Source organism: Watersipora subatra, chromosome 1 (genome assembly GCF_963576615.1).
Source record: "Watersipora subatra chromosome 1, tzWatSuba1.1, whole genome shotgun sequence".
Classification (NCBI taxonomy): Eukaryota; Metazoa; Bryozoa; class Gymnolaemata; order Cheilostomatida; family Watersiporidae; genus Watersipora; species Watersipora subatra.
In genome coordinates, this window is record NC_088708.1 from 48980510 (window position 1) to 49000341 (window position 19832).

Below are 19832 nucleotides of genomic sequence, written 5' to 3' on the forward strand. Positions count from 1 at the left end.
CTGCATCTGGTCCACAGGCCGTAGTTTCCGACCTTCGTTCTAGATGGATCCGCCGGCTGTTTTCATACTGGCATGGTCACCAAGCCTTTTCAGCACTTCAAAGGCTTTCCGGTCTGCTTCGGCCTACTGCCAAGGTGGGTTTGGCTGGTCAGCCAAAAAAAAGGTGTCGCTTTGCTAGCTTAATCCTGTAAGTATTGTTTATAATACCCGGCAGTTCCCAGAAATGCCTATGGTTCGACCAGGTTTTTGGGTATGAACCATTCTTTTACCTCCGCATTTGGCACTGACCATTCACCAAAGAACCATAGTTGAAGACAGAACAGCTCTCATTTCAACTGTTTGAATTGTAGCCCTGCCTTACGCATGCAATTCAGTACCTCCCTAATCTCACTCACATGAGTTTTAAAATCAGGTGCCACCACCACTATATCGTCCAGAGGCAGCAACAAAATCTTCCAAGATAGACCTTGGAAAAACTGTTTCATTAGTTGTTGGAATGTGGTTAGAGTCAAGGTGAACCTAAAAGGTAGCACTTTCCATTGCCATAGTCCACTGCGTTTTGCGAATGCAGATTTTTCTTTTTATCCTGGTCTAGCGGCACCAGTCAGTACACACTGGTCAGGTGTAGTGTACTGAAATGTTGACTACCCGACAGCACGTTTAAACTGTCATCAATTTAGGGAATATAATAAGCCTAATGTTTTGTGGTAGCATTAAATCTGCGGTAATCAACGAAAACCTCCACTTGCGCTCATTCTTTTTTATCAAAACAACGAGGGAACTCTATGCACCGCTCACAGGGTCGATCAGTCCTTTTTCTAACAGGCCTTAAACTTGTTCAGCTTCTTTCTGTGGGCCCAATCAGTGTGGCGCTTGTCACATGAGACAGGCTTTCTCTATGATGGGAAAAGAATGTTCCGCCTAGTTTGTATGTCATTGGTGGTGATGAATACTTGGCTGTACTCATTTAGTAGCAAGCTAACAGGCTAACTGTTGTTGTTCTTCCTCATTCTCACAACCACGGCATGCGTTACGTTACTGTTGTTGTAGATGCTCCAAAACATCTAGAAGCCTGTCCTCGTGTCTCAAAATTGCTACCGCAGCTCCCTAGGGGCTCTATCTCTAGAGATTTTATGTCATCTTTCTTTGCGCCTGTGTAGGTTCTCACATTTTGCCAGCGGGGAATCTCAATGGCTTATCTGGCAGGCTCATACACCTAACCACAATCCTGCCACCCTCATTGGGTTGATTGAAGCTGGTAGCCAAGGGTACTTTTCTTCTGCCTTTCACTACTTCCACTGGGAAGTAATTCTGAGTCATTATCCGACACATCACCGTCATTTCGACACGAGCCGGGTTTCATCGTGTTGGACCATTTGAACCTTGTTCCGTGCAATTACACGTAGACGTCCACACATAGCCCTTATGGTGAATTGGCCAAAATTCATCTGGCACCTATGAGCAGAGAGGAAAGGCATTCCCAAGATCCCATCATCACTAATATTGCTCACAAAGAAATCTCTTTAAACTTCATATCTCGGAGACAGCCAGACAGCTTTGCTACTCCATAAAAGCCAGTGTACTCTTGTCTGCCAGTTGTCCATGTTACACAACTAGCTCCAGCCTCTTTTTGACCTTTGTTTGTTGATTAAATTTGTATTGTCACCAATGTCTATAAGGAACAGTACTGGCTTGCCCTCTACTTTTCCAAATAGGTAATAACTTGTGCTTATAAAGGTGTCATCGTGTCTTTAATTTTTTATCAAGATAGCGTAAGATGCACACCTTGCAAACTAGTTCTGTTTTAGATCAATTCGGAGTTCAGTTTTATTGCCTTTTTTGTATTTCATCCTAACAGCCTTTGCCTGTAGCAATGTGTCATGCATTGAACTATTTTTATCTGAAAAGAAACCAAATGTCGGCATTGCACAGGTAATAGAATAGTTTTCCAGTGAATTTGAATAACTTACCTGGAAAGCTAGATCTTTACTAAAATATTTACTAAAAAAATACCTGTGTATTGGACCAGATTAACAATTGTCACGCATGCTAGTTGTCAACAGTGCTAGTTATTACCCCCAAACAAATGCTTTAAGCTTGAGTATCCTAACCAACGTAATGACTATTTGCCCGATGAACTCATTTTATTCCGTGTAGCTGAATGGTTAAGTTTGCTGCCTCTAGTGGTCTACTTCTACCTAGCTCCACCTCTGGAGGTCTTGAGATCATATTCAGTACCGTGTGGCTTTTTTATTGCTAGATTTTAAATGCTCTGACTGGACACAAGGTTTAGCAAAAAGACAAACACTGAGATTTATGTGTATAGATAGAGAAACGTATGAATCGTTTATCTTCGAATTTCCTATCTTTCCTTCTCTCCTTCACTCTAATAACTGCTATTGTTTGTAAACACTGGTGTGTAAGTCATGGCACACTATTGTCGATGTGCTAAGTAGGGTATGTCTATCACCCAATAATTTTCCCGGCCCTAAAAAGCCTAGGTTTTCTATTACCAACCTGGGAATTTTCCTTGGTTTCAGGACCCTTTAATTAATTACAACTACAATTAAATTAATGACAAAAATAAAGAAGACCCTTTAGTTCAACGATCACGTTGTTGTATTTAATGGTCATGATGATGGATGGTAACAGACATGGTAGTTGAGAGGTAGTCACGAGCATCTAGCTGCCAAGAAGAAACCCCATACAGTTTACTGGCTTGTCTTTGGTTTGGTGACACATATATGCTTCTGTGCACAGCTGCACATGGTTTTAACATATTTTAGATACAGAGATTTGGGTGCATTTCTGGCTTGAAGGTTACCTGCAGCGCTATTATTTTAGTGACCTGCATCATCACCTTCCACATAGAGAGTCGTCACATAGTCTTTTAGTATGATGAACTTGGTGCCATAGCAGTGGACATGCCGTAATGGCTTGGGCTTATGTGTTGTTGTGCATTTGATCCACATGTATGTCCAAGGTTTGACTTTAAATCCATCCTATTTATAACATAACCATACCCCTAGACTTACTCTGTTGTAATGAATGCAGTAATAGTTGCAATTTTGACAAGCAAGTCACCTTCCAGTTTGTCGTACGAGAGATGTGAAGTGGTTTGGGAGTGTTCAGTGATGAACTGAATCAGTAAAGCAATGTACAAGCCATAAATGCTTCTTAAAAGTTTACAATACTTATAGTTATTAACAGTGTTTGCCTTACCTCTATCACCTACCTCAGGTTTTGTTGTACATAGTTTCTAAAAAAACATTGAGTTGAACATGTACAGTTAAATATATCAATAGCAACCTTGACCTATACAGGTCAGTGTTCACCTCAACTAATTTTGATTATGAAGAGGAGATTTACAGCTATTTTAAACTTGATTTTTTAATGTACAAGCAAGAGGTACCTTATTTTAAAGTGGTCAAACCATTTTTGTACAGTAGTTAAAAGTTATAGATTATTTGGCTATAATAACTCATTTTTAGTTAGTTATATATAGCTATGTAAAGCTTATATCACAAAATTTATTTTTCGCATCAAAACTTGCAAAAGCAATTAATAAAGGTTAACTCGATACAAATTAACGTGGACGCGTCCAAGGACTAACTTAGGGTTTTTCATCACACTATCGGTAGGACCTGACCTTTGTACATCTATAGATATATTAAACTCATTTTATATGAAATGGGTTTTTGTATTGTAGCATACAGTACTTCATTGTACTTTCTAAGCATAGTTCAACTAGTCTTTTGATTCCTTTATTGCTAAAAGATTATTTGTAATAATTTGCATCAAACCTTGGTATAAGTCTATAAAACTTGGTGTATAAAACTTATGTAATGTAGGAAATTTCATGTGTAAAACTTATGTAATGTATGAAACTTGATGTGTAAAACTTATGTAATGTAGGAAACTTGATGTGTAAAACTTATGTAATGTAGGAAACTTTATGTGTAAAACTTATGTAATGTATGAAACTTTATGTGTAAAACTTATGTAATGTAGGAAACTTTATGTGTAAAACTTATGTAATGTATGAAACTTTATGTGTAAAACTTATGTAATGTATGAAACTTGATGTATAAAATTTATGTAATGTAGGAAACTTGATGTATAAAACTTATGTAATGTATGAAACTTGATGTATAAAACTTATGTAATGTATGAAACTTGATGTATAAAACTTATGTAATTTAGGAAACTTGATGTATAAAACTTATGTAATGTATGAAACTTGATGTATAAAACTTATGTAATGTATGAAACTTGATGTATAAAACTTATGTAATGTATGAAACTTGATGTGTAAAGCTTATGTAATGTATGCAACTTGATGCGTAAAACTTATGTAATGTAGGAAACTTGGTGTATAAAACTTATGTAATTTAGGAAACTTGATGTGTAAAACTTATGTAATGTATGAAACTTGGTGTATAAAACTTATGTAATGTAGGAAACTTGATGTATAAAACTTATGTAATGTTGGAAACTTGATGTGTAAAACTTATGTAATGTATGAAACTTGATGTATAAAACTTATGTAATTTAGGAAACTTGATGTATAAAACTTATGTAATGTATGAAACTTGATGTGTAAAACTTATGTAATGTATGAAACTTGATGTATAAAACTTATGTAATGTATGAAACTTGATGTATAAAACTTATGTAATGTATGAAACTTGATGTGTAAAACTTATGTAATGTATGCAACTTGATGCGTAAAACTTATGTAATGTAGGAAACTTGGTGTATAAAACTTATGTAATTTAGGAAACTTGATGTGTAAAACTTATGTAATGTATGAAACTTGGTGTATAAAACTTATGTAATGTAGGAAACTTGATGTATAAAACTTATGTAATGTTGGAAACTTGATGTGTAAAACTTATGTAATGTATGAAACTTGATGTGTAAAACTTATGTAATGTATGAAACTTGATGTATAAAACTTATGTAATGTAGGAAACTTGGTGTATAAAACTTATGTAATGTGTGAAACTTGATGTATAAAACTTATGTAATGTAGGAAACTTGATGTGTAAAACTTATGTAATGTGTGAAACTTGATGTGTAAAACTTATGTAATGTATGAAACTTGGTGTATAAAACTTATGTAATGTAGGAAACTTGGTGTATAAAACTTATGTAATGTAGGAAACCTGATGTATAAAACTTAGGTAATGTAGGAAACTTGATGTGTAAAACTTATGTAATGTAGGAAACTTTATGTGTAAAACTTATGTAATGTGTGAAACTTGATGTATAAAACATATGTAATGTATGAAACTTGATGTATAAAACTTATGTAATGTAGGAAACTTGATGTATAAAACTTATGTAATGTTGGAAACTTGATGTGTAAAACTTATGTAATGTAGGAAGCTTGATGTATAAAACTTATGTAATGTAGGAAACTTGATGTATAAAACTTATGTAATGTTGGAAACTTGATGTGTAAAACTTATGTAATGTAGGAAGCTTGATGTATAAAACTTATGTAATTTAGGAAACTTGATGTATAAAACTTATGTAATGTAGGAAACTTGATGTGTAAAACTTATGTAATGTGTGAAACTTGATGTATAAAACATATGTAATGTATGAAACTTGATGTATAAAACTTATGTAATTTAGGAAACTTGATGTATAAAACTTATGTAATGTATGAAACTTGATGTATAAAACTTATGTAATGTTGGAAACTTGATGTATAAAACTTATGTAATGTAGGAAACTTGATGTGTAAAACTTATTATATCAAACTTTGTGTAAAACTTGATGTGTAAAACCTGATGTGTAAAACTTAATGTATAAAATTTTTCAACTTTGAATTCCAACTAATTCATTTTCTATGTTTAATTTAACTTTTTCAACCCGACAAGAGTTTAGTTTTTTTTCTTGTTTTGTTTTAGAGGAAATGCTAATGCCATCACCATGCGCTTAAAGTTAGCAAGAGTGATGTCGACCCATGCATCCTGTTTATTGCGCCAAAACTGCTACTGGAGAATTTTTGACCGTGGACCCTCTCTATCTAGAGGATATTGCTATAAAAACAGAACCAATCCTGATGTGGCACCGAGTGGTATACATAATGTGCAATCAATACGTGCAAAATGGGCTGAACATTTCAAATATCGTAATGTTCCAGAAGCGGAGGTTTCAGCGGAGCTCATTGTCGCACATGTTCTCGGGAGTAAAACGGTTGGCGCTCCATTTATTGTACATTGACCTCATTTCTAAAGGTGGCTTTGCATTGCTTCAATGTTTTACTTTATGTTGACCTGCTGTACCCAGTCTTGTTCCTGACTGGTCTTTGGATTTACCTCGGTGAAAAAAATCTCTTGCATTTAATTGTATTTAAATGTTCGTATCAGTAATATTAGTAAAAGCATTTAAATTTTTCTAGAGTTCGTACTGACGATGAAATCTATTTGTATTTGTCACCTGATTTAAAATCTCTCACCTTTTAGGTGTACTAAAGCACTAGAATTTATCTCATGTCTATGAACAGTGAGGTGATGCTATTGTCTCTATTTAGCTTGCAGGAATCGCTTCATGGCAAATAGTGTCTAAATCAAAGATCGATAGAATTAATGAACTCTGTGCCCTGAGGCTACGAAGGTGAGCAATAACAGACATGTGAGGTAGTTTATTTTATTCATAAACTATATTCATACTTAGTCAATGACTCCACTGGTGTCCTTTTAAAACTTCAACGGGAAAGTATACAAGATCAACAGTATTACTCAATCACACAGCAATCAGTTGCCACAAATAATATCTGTATAAACAAAGAAGAAATAGGGGCGACGACTCTCAGTTTTCATGTTGGTTTCAGGATACCTGTGCAATATGTCATCAAGGAATGGGATTTCCGTGACCTCGTGCTTGAGATGCAGCCTCCTGTGTTAATTCCTCGTCCCGAGACAGAGGTAATTTGTTGCCTTTATCTCTAGTTCATTACTCTGATTAGCAGAGAAGGTTGTAAGGTGTTCTCTTTTGTAGATTCCTTTACACTGTAAAATCTACAATATTTTTTTGTGCCAAAAGGGCTCTAACATATATAATGAAGTACAGTTTTGAATACTCTTAATGTATGGTATACCACATAGGAGATACGGGAGTAGGATAGTAATAAACTAACGGTCATTTATCTGATTTGTTCATAAAACACCATTTTTATATTCATCAAGTAGAGCATATCACAAGTTATTCAAGAATTAACTTCTCTTGGATGTCTCATATTAAAACATGAGGATTATACGTTATAAACTGTGGAGTTAAACGCAGCTAGTCCTGATACTTAGTCGAGTTTCTTATAGTTTTGAGTTCATCCTCTGAATCTGTTAACTTTGGCATCACGTAATTTGCTTTAAAAAAATTGTGGTTGAAATTTCAGAGTATTGAGCGTTGTGCACAAGCCCGATAACATTTAAGACTTTAGCTATATTAAAATGATCTATCTCACGGTTGATCTATTCAGAGGAATTTTAAAGCTGGGTAAAAGCTTTATGGGAAACAAGATGAGAACGCCACTGTTTTCTCATGTTATGCTAAGCTTCTACCTGGTGCTACTATTGTGATACAGTACATGAGAGAGCTTTTAATATCACCTAGTTCACAGTCTCACTACTAGGAGGTTTGGTAGTATGTACTATTTTAGATCAAGGTCACGATGATGGCTTTCACATCAAAATATAAATTTGAGAGATTTTACAGAAAGCTGACCTACAGGTTTTTATTGCCTAATTGTTTTGGTGATTTAGATTAGGTAATAATCTGCACCAAACGTTGCCAGGTTTACTCTTTGCTGTAAATATTCTCACTCACCTGTTTTTCTAACTGACCAATGGTGGGACATGAGTCTTCATTATGTTTGGTGGTCCTCCATAATTTTAAACAACAATTTAATCTTTCTCATTACTCAATACAGACGATTGTTAGCAGGAAATTCAACAAAACTAACAAAATTTCTGAAGTCATTTCAGCTACTGTTAAATTATGAACTATTTAACTATGAACAATAGATCGTTTACCAATAGTCTGGTCACATGCACATTGTTCTATTGGTGCCATCCAATTTTTAAAGCAAACGTTTCATCCACATACTATTAAGTTTTATTGAATGCCCAAACACTCCTGTTTACACGTCTGACTCTCATCTGACTGTTTTGCCCATTGCCAACAGGAGCTGATTACGCACATTGGCAATTATCAAACCATTCAGGATTTGTCTCCACCTCGCAGAATACTAGAGATAGGCTGTGGCTCAGGTGCTGTTATAATCTCTTTGGCTAAGGAATACCCAGAATCCTTTTGCATGGGCCTGGATCAATGCGCAGTGGCATGTGAGCTCACAAGGAGAAATGCGATGAAACATGATACTGCACTCTCTGTGAAAAACATTGAGTTCAATGACACCACAGTTGAAGGTAAGTGGCAGTAGGTGGCAGGTAGCAGCATGGCACTATGTGACAGAAAGCGGCAGTATGTGGGAGGTAAATGGCAGTATGTGGCAGGTAAATGGCAGTATGTGGCAGGTAAATGGCAGTATGTGGCAGGTATGCGGCAGGTAGTAGAAAACAGCAGTAGGTGACAAGTAGTGGCAGTATGTGGCAGGTGGCAGAAATGAGTATGTATTTAAAAAACCTTTCATTATTGCTGTGAAAAAGTAATATTTGAATGCTCTATTACACTAATGTGCCCAAACTTTATGAGATTTTCCACTCTCCAGTTATAGAGCTGGTCAGATCAGCATCTAACACCGATGACACCATGTCTCAAGTCTAACCAAATATTGAATAGAAGTTATCTATTATTCTCATTCAGTAGCTTGTGAGAAAGAACGTTACAGAAATGAATCCTCGATAATTTCTGTTAAGGGCCAATTGAACTGTGTTCATGTAAAACAATACGTTACCCACGTGCCTTGAACCAAATATAGTTATCAAGTTTTGGGCCATCTGAAATATGGAGTTATATGCGCACTGGTGAGTCTCCGATGTTGGTGTTGTTTTGATAAGTGTGAATGAGTCGTTCTCATTTCACTGAGTAAATTAAATGAGAACGACCATGTAATTGAACATGGGCGTGAAACTCAGTATGCATCTAGCTCACTGATTGGTTAATGTATAGGAAGGCGTGGTCAGTTGCACCATAACTACAAAGCGGGTAATATTGAAAGGTTTAGTAAAATGGTCAGAGAGTGATTGGTTTTGTACGATTTAGCCAATTCTAGCTACAAAGAATGCTTCTGCAAAATTTATATTTTAACTCTCAAGCTAGACAATAGTAAGTTGCTACATATATTTTGCTTTTCTGTTAAACATTATTAAAAAAACTCACCAAATTTCCAACAAGAATTGGTTGAAAGTGACTATTGAGTTTGTAAACTACGTATATCTTTTAGAGCGTTGATATCTGGCATGATATCTGGCGTTGATATCTGGCATGATTGAAATATGAGAAAATGTTTGAGCTGTGGTTTGAGATCATGTGGCATGTTAAAGCTTATCTGTTGTAGGTGAGGAGGTATTTCAGAGCAAGTATGACATGATTGTTAGTAATCCTCCCTATGTTCCAACCATTGACCTTGAGTCTTTATCTCCTGAAATACTGCAGTAAGTTGGCAAAGTGTTATTTAGATCATTGCAGACAGACCATTGCAGTGTGTGTAAAGTTGTCTTTCATTTCATGGTGTTAGATGGAGGGTTTTGTTATGAACGATTGCGTCAAAGGATATGCAACTCAAACATAGTAAGACTAGGTTAGGTGCGGCTTTGATTTTTTTTTGATACCACCTGCTGTTTGATGTCAATGTCGTGTTCCAGAGTTGAAGATCAACTTGCACAAGATTTTAGTAGATTTTATCAGATATCATCAATATTTTTTCATCATTTGCAATTGTTTGTTTGGTTTAATCTGACTGTCAGGAAGTTTTAGGATTGGAGTCGACAAAACTTGATCGCAATTAAGACACTCCGAAAAAAAACGTGTGAAACGATGTCACAAGTTGATATGGTTGCTGTAATTGATATTGGCTATTGCGTTCAATTTGCAGCGTTACACGTCTCTATTCTGTTGGTCTTTTTACAACTATAAATGATAATCATGCTTTAGCTTCATCTGAGCATTTTAATCGTGATCAAGTTTTGTCGATTTTAATCTTTAAACATCCTGACAGTCAGATTACCTCAAACATTAAAATAAAAAAATAGACATCAAAAACAATCACAAATGATAGAAACATACCGATACTTTCTGTTAGAATCTACTAAAATTTAGTGAAAGTTCTTTTTTAAACTTCAATAAAAGCAAAAGGCTTTTTAGCTGTCTGCAAGCTAAAGAAAACCAATTTTTTTCATTTGCTGGATTATATAGCGAGCAGCTTTTGTTTTAAATTTCTGTAAAGTTTCTCTTTCTCTGTTCCTGCTTTTGGCCAAAATAGCTTCAGTGTCAAGATAATAGAACTAACTTAGACTTTAGCCACTAGAAAATTTTGAAAACGACTAGTTCATTTATTTGATATGAGATAAAGCAACTCCCATATTTTCTATTTGGTATAAATATTTGTTTTCTCTTTTGTTTTTTTTTTTGAAAAAAATTGAGCGTGGACTACATTGAATTTCTTGTCCGGTTGTCCGATCACTTCAGACATCAAAAACAATCACAAATGATAGAAACATACCGATACTTTCTAGTAAAATTTACTAAAATTATTTGCAAGTTCATTTTTAAAGGTTGACTTGCAACAAAGTTCGCATGACAGCTATTTGGTATCGATAGGTTCTCCATGTCTTACTCTGCTGTGTTGCAGGTTCAAAATATGTAGAAATGTGATTACAAGCTCTTAAAAGCTAAAAAAACGAACAGTTAATCGCAGTCATTGCGAAATCGGCCGTAAGTTGGAATCCCTTATTTTGATGACGTATTTAACTTGATGTGGTTATTTTTTGACACGTGACGTTAACACATGAAATGAAAAGCCTATAAAAGGCTCAATAAAAAATGTCTCATAGCACTAGTTTATGACAAACGCTTCGGGTTCTACCGTAGAGCCATTATCAAATATAGATGCTCGTCACTTTACATTTTGTTTCAGCTTGGTCTACTCATCTAGTTATAATCTGATCATGTGACTCATACTTCCCACCAAATGGCGCGAACAATTTCTGCAGCATTTTTTGACTATTACAGGCCAACAGGCTCCTCATGGTAATCAGAGGATGATATGCAACCCTTCAAGCTGAAGTTAAAAAACTAAAGTTATTTTTAGGCTAAGTTTTGAGATATCAGCTCTCAAAGTGACTGCATGACAATTTTAATGAAATAGACGCGTAAGGACAATAGACATGCTTTTATTGAATGCGTGAAGTTTATATGGGAAAATATTTTGACGAATGGGGTTGCATGAAAGTGGAAACAGAAGCACATCGTGTTCAACTACATCACATTTGAGCCTTTAGAGAGGGATTCCAACCTATGGCCAGTTTTATAATGGCTGAGATAAACTGTTCGTTTTTTAGCTTTTAAGAGCTTGTAATCACATTTCCACATATCGTGAGCCTACAACACAACAGAGTAAGACATGGTGAACCTTTTAATACCAAATAACTGTAATTTGAATTTTGTTGCAAGTCAACTTTTAAGATTATAATCTCTTCTCTGAACCAAATCTTGCACTGGCTATGTGCCGCCAGTCGATCGTGGCGGACATACACTAATCATACCCTGTTAATCCATCGTTTAAAGCTACCGCTTGAGATTCTTTGAAGTTATCCTCAGTTTTAACACATCCCTTTGCTTATAAAAATTTGCAAGACAGCGATTCACCTTTGGACTTACATATTTTCTGGTTTTGAATTAGGGTGGGGTGAACGCGTCTCAACACTAATAGAAAGAACACTTGCTGAATAACACATGATAGTCTGTAAATTATGAAGGCCTGCTTGTTCTAATCATTAACAATCCATAAAGTCAACTGTTCCTAAAAATTGTCAATAGCGGATAACACATTTTTCATTTGTTGGTAATGTCATATAAACCATAATTTGCTGCTTGTTTTGCTGTTGAGCTTGTGGAGATGTATGTTAGAAAGCAATATTGAATGGCTGCTAGCATTCATAGATATCTGTGTTAGGTACGAAGATGTGGCTGGCGCCCTGGATGGTGGTCAAGAAGGCTTGGATGTCATCAAGAGTATACTCCGGAATGCTAGTCGTATTCTTACCAGCGATGGGTGAGTCCTGTCGATGTCATTTCCGTTAGCGATTGACATGTAAAAAGATTGACAGCCCGAGCCAAGCAAACATTGAAATATAAGAATTTTGGCATTTTTATTCAAAATTAATATTCAAAATTTGAAAAATTGATGTAATTTGAATAATAATCTTATGCAATGAAAGACATCGCAAGGATGTAAAACTGATTCGTTAAGGTAACGATGTTGCCGAAAGCAACCTATCAGTACTAAAGAGCGTAGTCTATTTTATTTTTATTATTATGAATTTGCACAAAGAAATCGTCATCCGTATGAAATGCATTGTTTGTTTAGGAAACAAAATCGATAGTTTCATGAAACTGAATTATATTTGTTAATACTTGCCTTTTCATGAGTTTTCAAAACGCAAAGCTAGTTGTTTCAGAGTCAAAAGCTGGTCTCTTGAATTTCAAATTGTTGAAAACTTAACTTTTGGTGCAACGCGCATAACAAAGTGAATTATAGCATAATATATGATATAAAGAGCTCCTAGCTGTTAGTTAGTTATGCCAGTATATAGGAAAGCAGTTGCACCCGTGATGATAACTAGTGGTAGACGAGAACCATATGTGAGAACCTTATTTGTTTTGCATGAGAATTAAGAAACCGTTCAAATAACTGCGGCATTAAATGGATGTAAATATAATGACATTAGCAGAATGTTTGGTGTTGCACAGGTATTAAAAATCGACTTATATACAAAAAAGGTAATGTAGTTGCCTGACACTTGCCATTAGCCTGGCGAAAGCTGAAGAACTGATAAGAGCTAACTACTTGCTCTCACGTGAGAGCAAGCATAGCATTACTTTGCATCATAACGGAGAGCGGTTGCATATTTTCACCCATATAGTGACATATATTGCGCGATGAATCCATCAATCTCGTGTAGCTAAATTGGTAAGGCATTTGCCTGGTGGACAAAAGGTTCTGAGATCAAACCTCCTACGATATGTAATTCTTAATGTGTATTATTACGGGCAGTACAAATCAGAGCACATACTATTGCATATACAACCATTGTTGTAAACAGGATGTTATTGTCTCCTCACGCGTGTTGATTTCTCTCTAGTCTCTTATATGTCGAGCTACACGTGTCGCGTATGCAAAAAGATTATCACACCATTTTTACTCTAGTAAACATACATATTAGTTCACTTATTCATCACCCTAGATTTAAATTAGTCGACTTTACGCCGATGTCGCACTTGATTTCCAAAGAATCATAAACGGTTAGGTGTCTGTGAATGATGAAGATTTTTATACTCTTGGGTATCTCCATATTACTTCTTCTTTGGTAATATTTAGATACCCGATCGGTCCCTTTTCCACTAAGGGATGTCGACCGTTGACTGTAACAGATAAATCCAAGCCCACGAAGGCTTGGGTGGTCAACAACTGACTCCTAGTGGCTTTTGGCCTCCGGTACCAAGTTCGCGCTTGGTACTGGCATAATTTAAATAAAATAACCCTCATCAAATAATAGCAGCAGAAATATTTCATTTCATGGATGCTAGTTTATTTTTTTCAAATCTTATAGGTAAAATTTCATGCCCAAAATTGGGCCATCGGCAATAAGTACGCGAGGCCAATTTCAATGCATATTTGTTATACCGAATTATTAATTTTAGTAAAAATAGTACATGATTTGTTAGTTTTCAACGAAACGGGAATGAAAATGAATTGTTTTTTCATCAAAGTTTTTAAAACTAATCATATAAATGAATGCGGTCATATAAGTTTATGATATCTTTAGGACTCAATAAAACCCTCGAATTTATGTGTGTCATTCAGGTTTTTCTAGGTCACAGCTTTCATTCTTCTATATTTCTTGAGAAAACAGGTTGTAACCGTGTTTTATCCGTTAAAATGACCTACCGAATCGTAATAGAGCACTTTACACTCTGTAAGCATGACACGAATTAAATGGCGTAATAGGTTGTGGTCGATACAGAAAATATGAATTCAGTAAAGCGATGGTCAAAGTCTTGAAAACAGAGAATCGATTCACAAATCTTCTTCGAGATTTACGGAAGCGGATCCCAAACTTCTAAAGGCTACGTAATCACTATTTCATTGTATTCGATCTATTCATCTACAGCGAGTTTTGTTAATACGTAATATTTTAATAAACCTAATCTAACAGACATATTTTAATAGCTTTTGGTTGTGGTCAATGAAAGACTTAATATTATCGATGTATAAATATCTACATAGTTCAGGAAAAGCAAATGTTTCATGGTTTCGTTAATTAATTTCATTATTGTATGCTAGCGACTGTAATGTTCATTCGCTATATATGAATTATTCTTACAATTTTCTTGAATAAGCATTTCCGTTTTTGTCAGATCACAGATTAATTCAATTTGCAGATCACAGCTGACATTTGCAATTTTAGACATTAAGAGATGATAACTCTAGTGTAATCAATAGTCGATGCCTACATATGTTTTATATTCAAAACAACTTTTTTTTATCAAGCATTTTCAGTATTTATCTCGCAATATCATCTCAAAACCTTTCAGCCCAGTCATCTATATCTTTACCTCATTGCATCCCTATGGCCAACATGATCAAGTTAATTAGCTTCGGCATTCCTTATTGTTGTCGTCTAAAACTTTTAAACAACCTGATATTACAAATACAAGAGTCACTTTGAATGATTAGGTGAAGTCGAATATGAACAGTTGATATTCGTAATCTCAGACATTAAAAGCTGACAACTCTGACATGTGTGATCAAAAGCGAATGCTTACATCACCTAAAAACTGCAATTTGTTCCTGAGGAGAAAGCTCTTATTGTAAAGCATCCTAAACACTAGCAGTTCCTTTTTTGATCACAAATATTTAATTCATAACGCCTTTGTTACTTACCCAAATGCCAATTTTTTACTGAGAAGAATGCATTAATCAAAAGTTTGGCAACAAAGATTTGGTTGCCAAAGTTTTTATAAGTTCTGTTATTGCAAAACCCCACTTTTAAAAGTTGTGTAACATCCTTTGATCCATTCAATCAATTCATCAACAAGAAGTTGGATAATATGTTGTTTTACACATCAGCACGTTTTTTGTTTTGATCGTACTGTTGGTGTTTCTCTAACCTCACCAAGCGCATGTCGTCATACAAGTTTTGTACTCCATCAGAAGTATATGTAGTCACACATGTCATTTCTTTGAATGTGCCAAGAAGCAATTGCGGTCATGTTGGTAGTTTTTCTGTAGGCACCAGGAATCGCTTTCAGTCGTTTCGGTTTTGTCTTTTAATGCTTTAGGAAGCGCATGTGGAACCCCAGAATATTTCTCTATCGCAGGGGCAAATCTACTATGGTGCATATGGTGCAAATGCACCACCCTAAATATGGCAAAAAAAATTTAAAAAAAGATTTAAAATCCCTCAAGAATTGAGTGGATTACATTTCATTGAGAACTAGCTTTAGGAGGAAATATACAAAAACGGCCTAGTAGGGCTCGTTATAATGATCAAGATTCAATAACATTGACCTGAATTTGTTTAGCTTATAAACAAATAAGGGTGGTCCCAATAGACATCCCCAATTGAACCAGAACCTTTTTTAAAGAAGTATTACAAGCAATTTTAAAAGCAGTCTCAGAAGAAATGCCAAAAACGATCTTAGGATCATTTCTTTCAACAACAAAACCACAATTCCAAAAAGTAGGCCCTCGGATGTCTGTTTTATCAGACCATCGTTGTGTAGCTAATACTACAAAACATTTTTTATGGTAGTTTGCAGAGATGATGGCTTATTTCTGCAAAACCAAACCAAATGGCTTTGAGGTTTTGTGATTGATTTTGTCTTGATCTTATTTTATTGCACAATTGTTTGTTAACTTTCTGAGTAACAATGTAATATTGATATACATAATATAATAAACATTATAAAACACCAATTTAATTAATCAACCCAAATTCAATTTTTACCTCTAAACTTGTTGTTTGCTTCAAACAAATGATTAAATTTTTTGGGCTCAAAAAACCTCTCCTTCATTCTAAGATGCCTAAATTTCAAAAGGCTAACACGGACCAGGCAAGGGGTGGCCCCACGCACCCCCTCCGACCCTAGATATACTACACAAATTTTGCACCACACACTTTTTTCCTTAGATCCGCCCCTGTGTTGACACCGAAAAGTGCCTGTGTTCACACAGGTTATTTCTCTCTAGTCACCAGGAGGTACATGCGGTCACACAGGTTATTTCTCTGTAGACACCCAGACTAAACAAAATAAAATGTAGTACAACCAGTAGAAATAAGGAAAAGCTCAGGTCAATCAACTTTATGTGAAGTAGAGACCTGATTTTCTCCCTATATTTGCCCAGCTGGTGCTAAAAGAATCTTTTGCATTTGAAAAGTTCCAGACTTCAAGGGCAGATGGCAATGCAGTCAATGTCCAAACTATAAATTAGAAAATTTATACTTTTTCAAATGAAACAAATCAATTGAATTAGCGTCAGGCTCGGCATTGCTTGGGATTTTGGTCATTTTGAATCAGCTAGCCCGCAGCATTCATGTAGGTTTCTCAATACAATAGGTTTCTCAGTTTACCCTCCACCGCTCTTACGACAAAATTCTATGATTGCGCTTATTGAGGGAATTTGCCCTCAATTTGCTTTTTTGCGAAGCGGCATTCTTGAATTTCCTATCAGATGTGTGGTTAATAGGCGGGTCTTGAAGTACTAGACCATGTTTTGAAAACGAGTACTTTTAGTTACTTGACAGAAGGGTCAGAGCATTTGGGTGTGGAGTTTGGTTAAAGTCTACCAACAAATGTGGCAACGTATATCGTTTACGCCGGCTAACAGACACCCTCGCACAGTTACACGCGCACAATGACAAAAGGGGTTTTATTAACAGAGATTCTGCAAAACTGGAATGCTTCATGCTTGGTGAAATCATGATCGTTTTGCAACTTGTTTGGAATGGTCACACTCAAGAAATTATATAGGCGGTCGGATTGCTTCATCAAATATTGCTTTGTACTGGACTGGAACTCATGATGTACAGCTTCATATACTGACACTTTATTATCAGCACTAATCGACTGTCCGACGTATTTCCATGCTAGTAGTAACTTGAAGTAGTAGTATGCTTGAACTCATGATGTACAGCTTCATATACTGACACTTTATTATCAGCACTAATCGACTGTCTTCCGACGTATTTCCATGCTAGTAGTAAGTTCAGTGATGCTCAGGACGCTTTAAAAGGCTCGTTTTCAGAAACCAGACAGAGTTTTCAAGTCAAATATGTATACCGCCCTGTAGAAGGCAGCATAAGCGTGTGATGTTTAGTGAAATCAACCAAATCATATGAAAACACATATCAGTTACATAGACTCACAGAGACAGATGTACACACATCTTGGGATTTCTTAATGTAGATTTATATAAATAAATATATAAATTTATATATTTTATATGTATATTCATATGTGTTTACACAAATATGTATAATTATATATATTTATACGCTTTTATAAATATGTGTTTACATAAATATATATTTTTATAAACATACTAGCTGTAAGCTTGATGATGCATAGGATTCCTTTCATGTACAATCAGATAACCAGCAGGTGGGTTTTTAAGAGGCTGGTTCACAGGAACTAGACGAAGTTTTAAACAGGAATTACGTGGTTGTCACACTTTTTATTTCCATAATTCATTTCCATATTATTTCCATTTCCATAATTTATTTCCATATTATTTCCATTTCCATAATTCATTTCCATATTATTTTCATTTTTATAACATTTCCATAATTCCTTTCCATATTTTTTTCCATTTTCATAACATTTCCATTATTTATTTCCATATTATTTCCATTTCCATAATTCATTTCCATATTTTTTTCCATTTCCATAATTTATTTCCATATTATTTCCATTTCCATAACGTTTCCATAATTTATTTCCATATTATTTCCATTTCCATAATATTTTCATAATTCATTTCCATATTATTTCCATAACATTTCCATAATTCATTTCCATATTTTTTCCATTTTTATAATTCATTTCCATATTATTTCCATTTCCATAACATTTCCATATTTCTAAAATAAAATGTCCATATCCATTTCCATAAAATTATGGAAATATTTATGGAAATGGATATGTAAAAGTAAACATTTCCATAATATGTTTAGCGATACCTGGTTTTAAAACCTGGTAGAAGGCACGCAGCGAATATGTGTCGAGTTTTGATGATGTCAGAGAAAAAAGATTTGACAAATTTGTTGCTTTCTCTCACTTCATTTCATGTTAAGCTCTTTCTAGCTAGGTTTACCAATATAGATAAATAGATGGCTAATCATTATTTTAAAACGCATCAACGACAAGTAGGCATTTGAGACTATGCTGAGGTCTTTTTGTATACCAGGTTTTCGCAGCATTTAACTTTTACAATTTTAAAACATAATTGGCACCAGACTACATAATTTCAATCAGTAGAAGTAAAAAATATTTTTTAATGCAACCTTCTTTACCAGAGTGTTTCCTCACCATTTGAGTTACTCTGATTTGATTGCGTAACATATGTATTGTAGCCTACATGGTTTTTTTTGTTTCAGTAATTCTCGAAAAAGTCAATGTCATCTCGACCTATAATTTTTCAAAACTTTATTTTTTACTTTTGTTTCCGTATAGTCGGTAAGCATATAGGTGTCATATTTTCACAAAAAGATTTCTTTCGTTCTCCGTTTTACACATAGCAGATGTCATTCTATTATATTTTCTCTCTATTATATTTTATTTTAATTGTTGAATTATAAGTCTCGCATCATTTTATTTATTTTATTACTGACACTTTATGTATTCTCTAACACTTCCATTTCCTTGTAGCCTTCTCTGGTTGGAAGTCGATTCAACTCATCCAGAGGCTATTAAGAAGTTAGTAGAGGACAACTCCCACTGGAATATGAAATATATTAAGACTTGCAAAGACTTCATGAACAAATCTCGCTTTTGTCTTCTTTCTTCTAACACTGTTTGAAAGTTTTTCTCTCATTGCCCACTCGGGGAAATTTTCCTTAGATTACAGTTTTTAGTTGCCATGCAATTGTCAAGTAATATGTACATGTACATGTATTATAAAGCCATTATTTATATGATAGAACTATTGATACTTCCTATTTACGGGTAAATATTTGTATTTTTTTACTTTAAGGCAAATAAATAAATGAGGTCAATCCTATACTAGATTAACAAATTTATACCAAGCTATTTAGGGGAAAATGACTCCATATAAAGTCTTCTTGTTCTTCTTTGTATTCAGGTATGCGGCTGCATCAAAATCCACTCGCTCGCAATTCTTGTAATTAACAACTGCAGTCTTATGATACTGTCATTAGAGCTACGGCATCACCAGCTAGGTTTCTCCTCTTCTGATTGGAGATGAGTAATTATACTTATTGGTTCTTTACGGTAATTAGAAACAGAGTGGGTAAATCATAACGTTTCACCCAGTCAGATACCTGCAATCACCCACCATGCCTTATGAATACCTTAATGAGTTCACAGTAATCCTTTTAGACTAAGCTCTCTCTCAT

General features: G+C 34.9%; 1 protein-coding gene across 1 annotated transcript in view; it reads left to right on the forward strand.

Annotated features, from left to right (window-relative positions):
• Nucleotides 1-19445, forward strand: part of LOC137410544 (MTRF1L release factor glutamine methyltransferase-like) — a 33386-nt gene extending 13941 nt beyond the window's left edge. Inside the window, exons 2-8 of the mRNA XM_068095980.1 lie at nt 5922-6210; nt 6548-6630; nt 6848-6941; nt 8198-8441; nt 9533-9629; nt 12149-12247; nt 19126-19445. Coding sequence (XP_067952081.1) covers nt 5944-6210; nt 6548-6630; nt 6848-6941; nt 8198-8441; nt 9533-9629; nt 12149-12247; nt 19126-19276 — 1035 coding nt within the window. The 5' untranslated portion in view covers nt 5922-5943 and the 3' untranslated portion in view covers nt 19277-19445. The remainder of the gene's footprint in view (nt 1-5921; nt 6211-6547; nt 6631-6847; nt 6942-8197; nt 8442-9532; nt 9630-12148; nt 12248-19125) is intronic.
• Nucleotides 19446-19832: the final 387 nt, after the last annotated feature.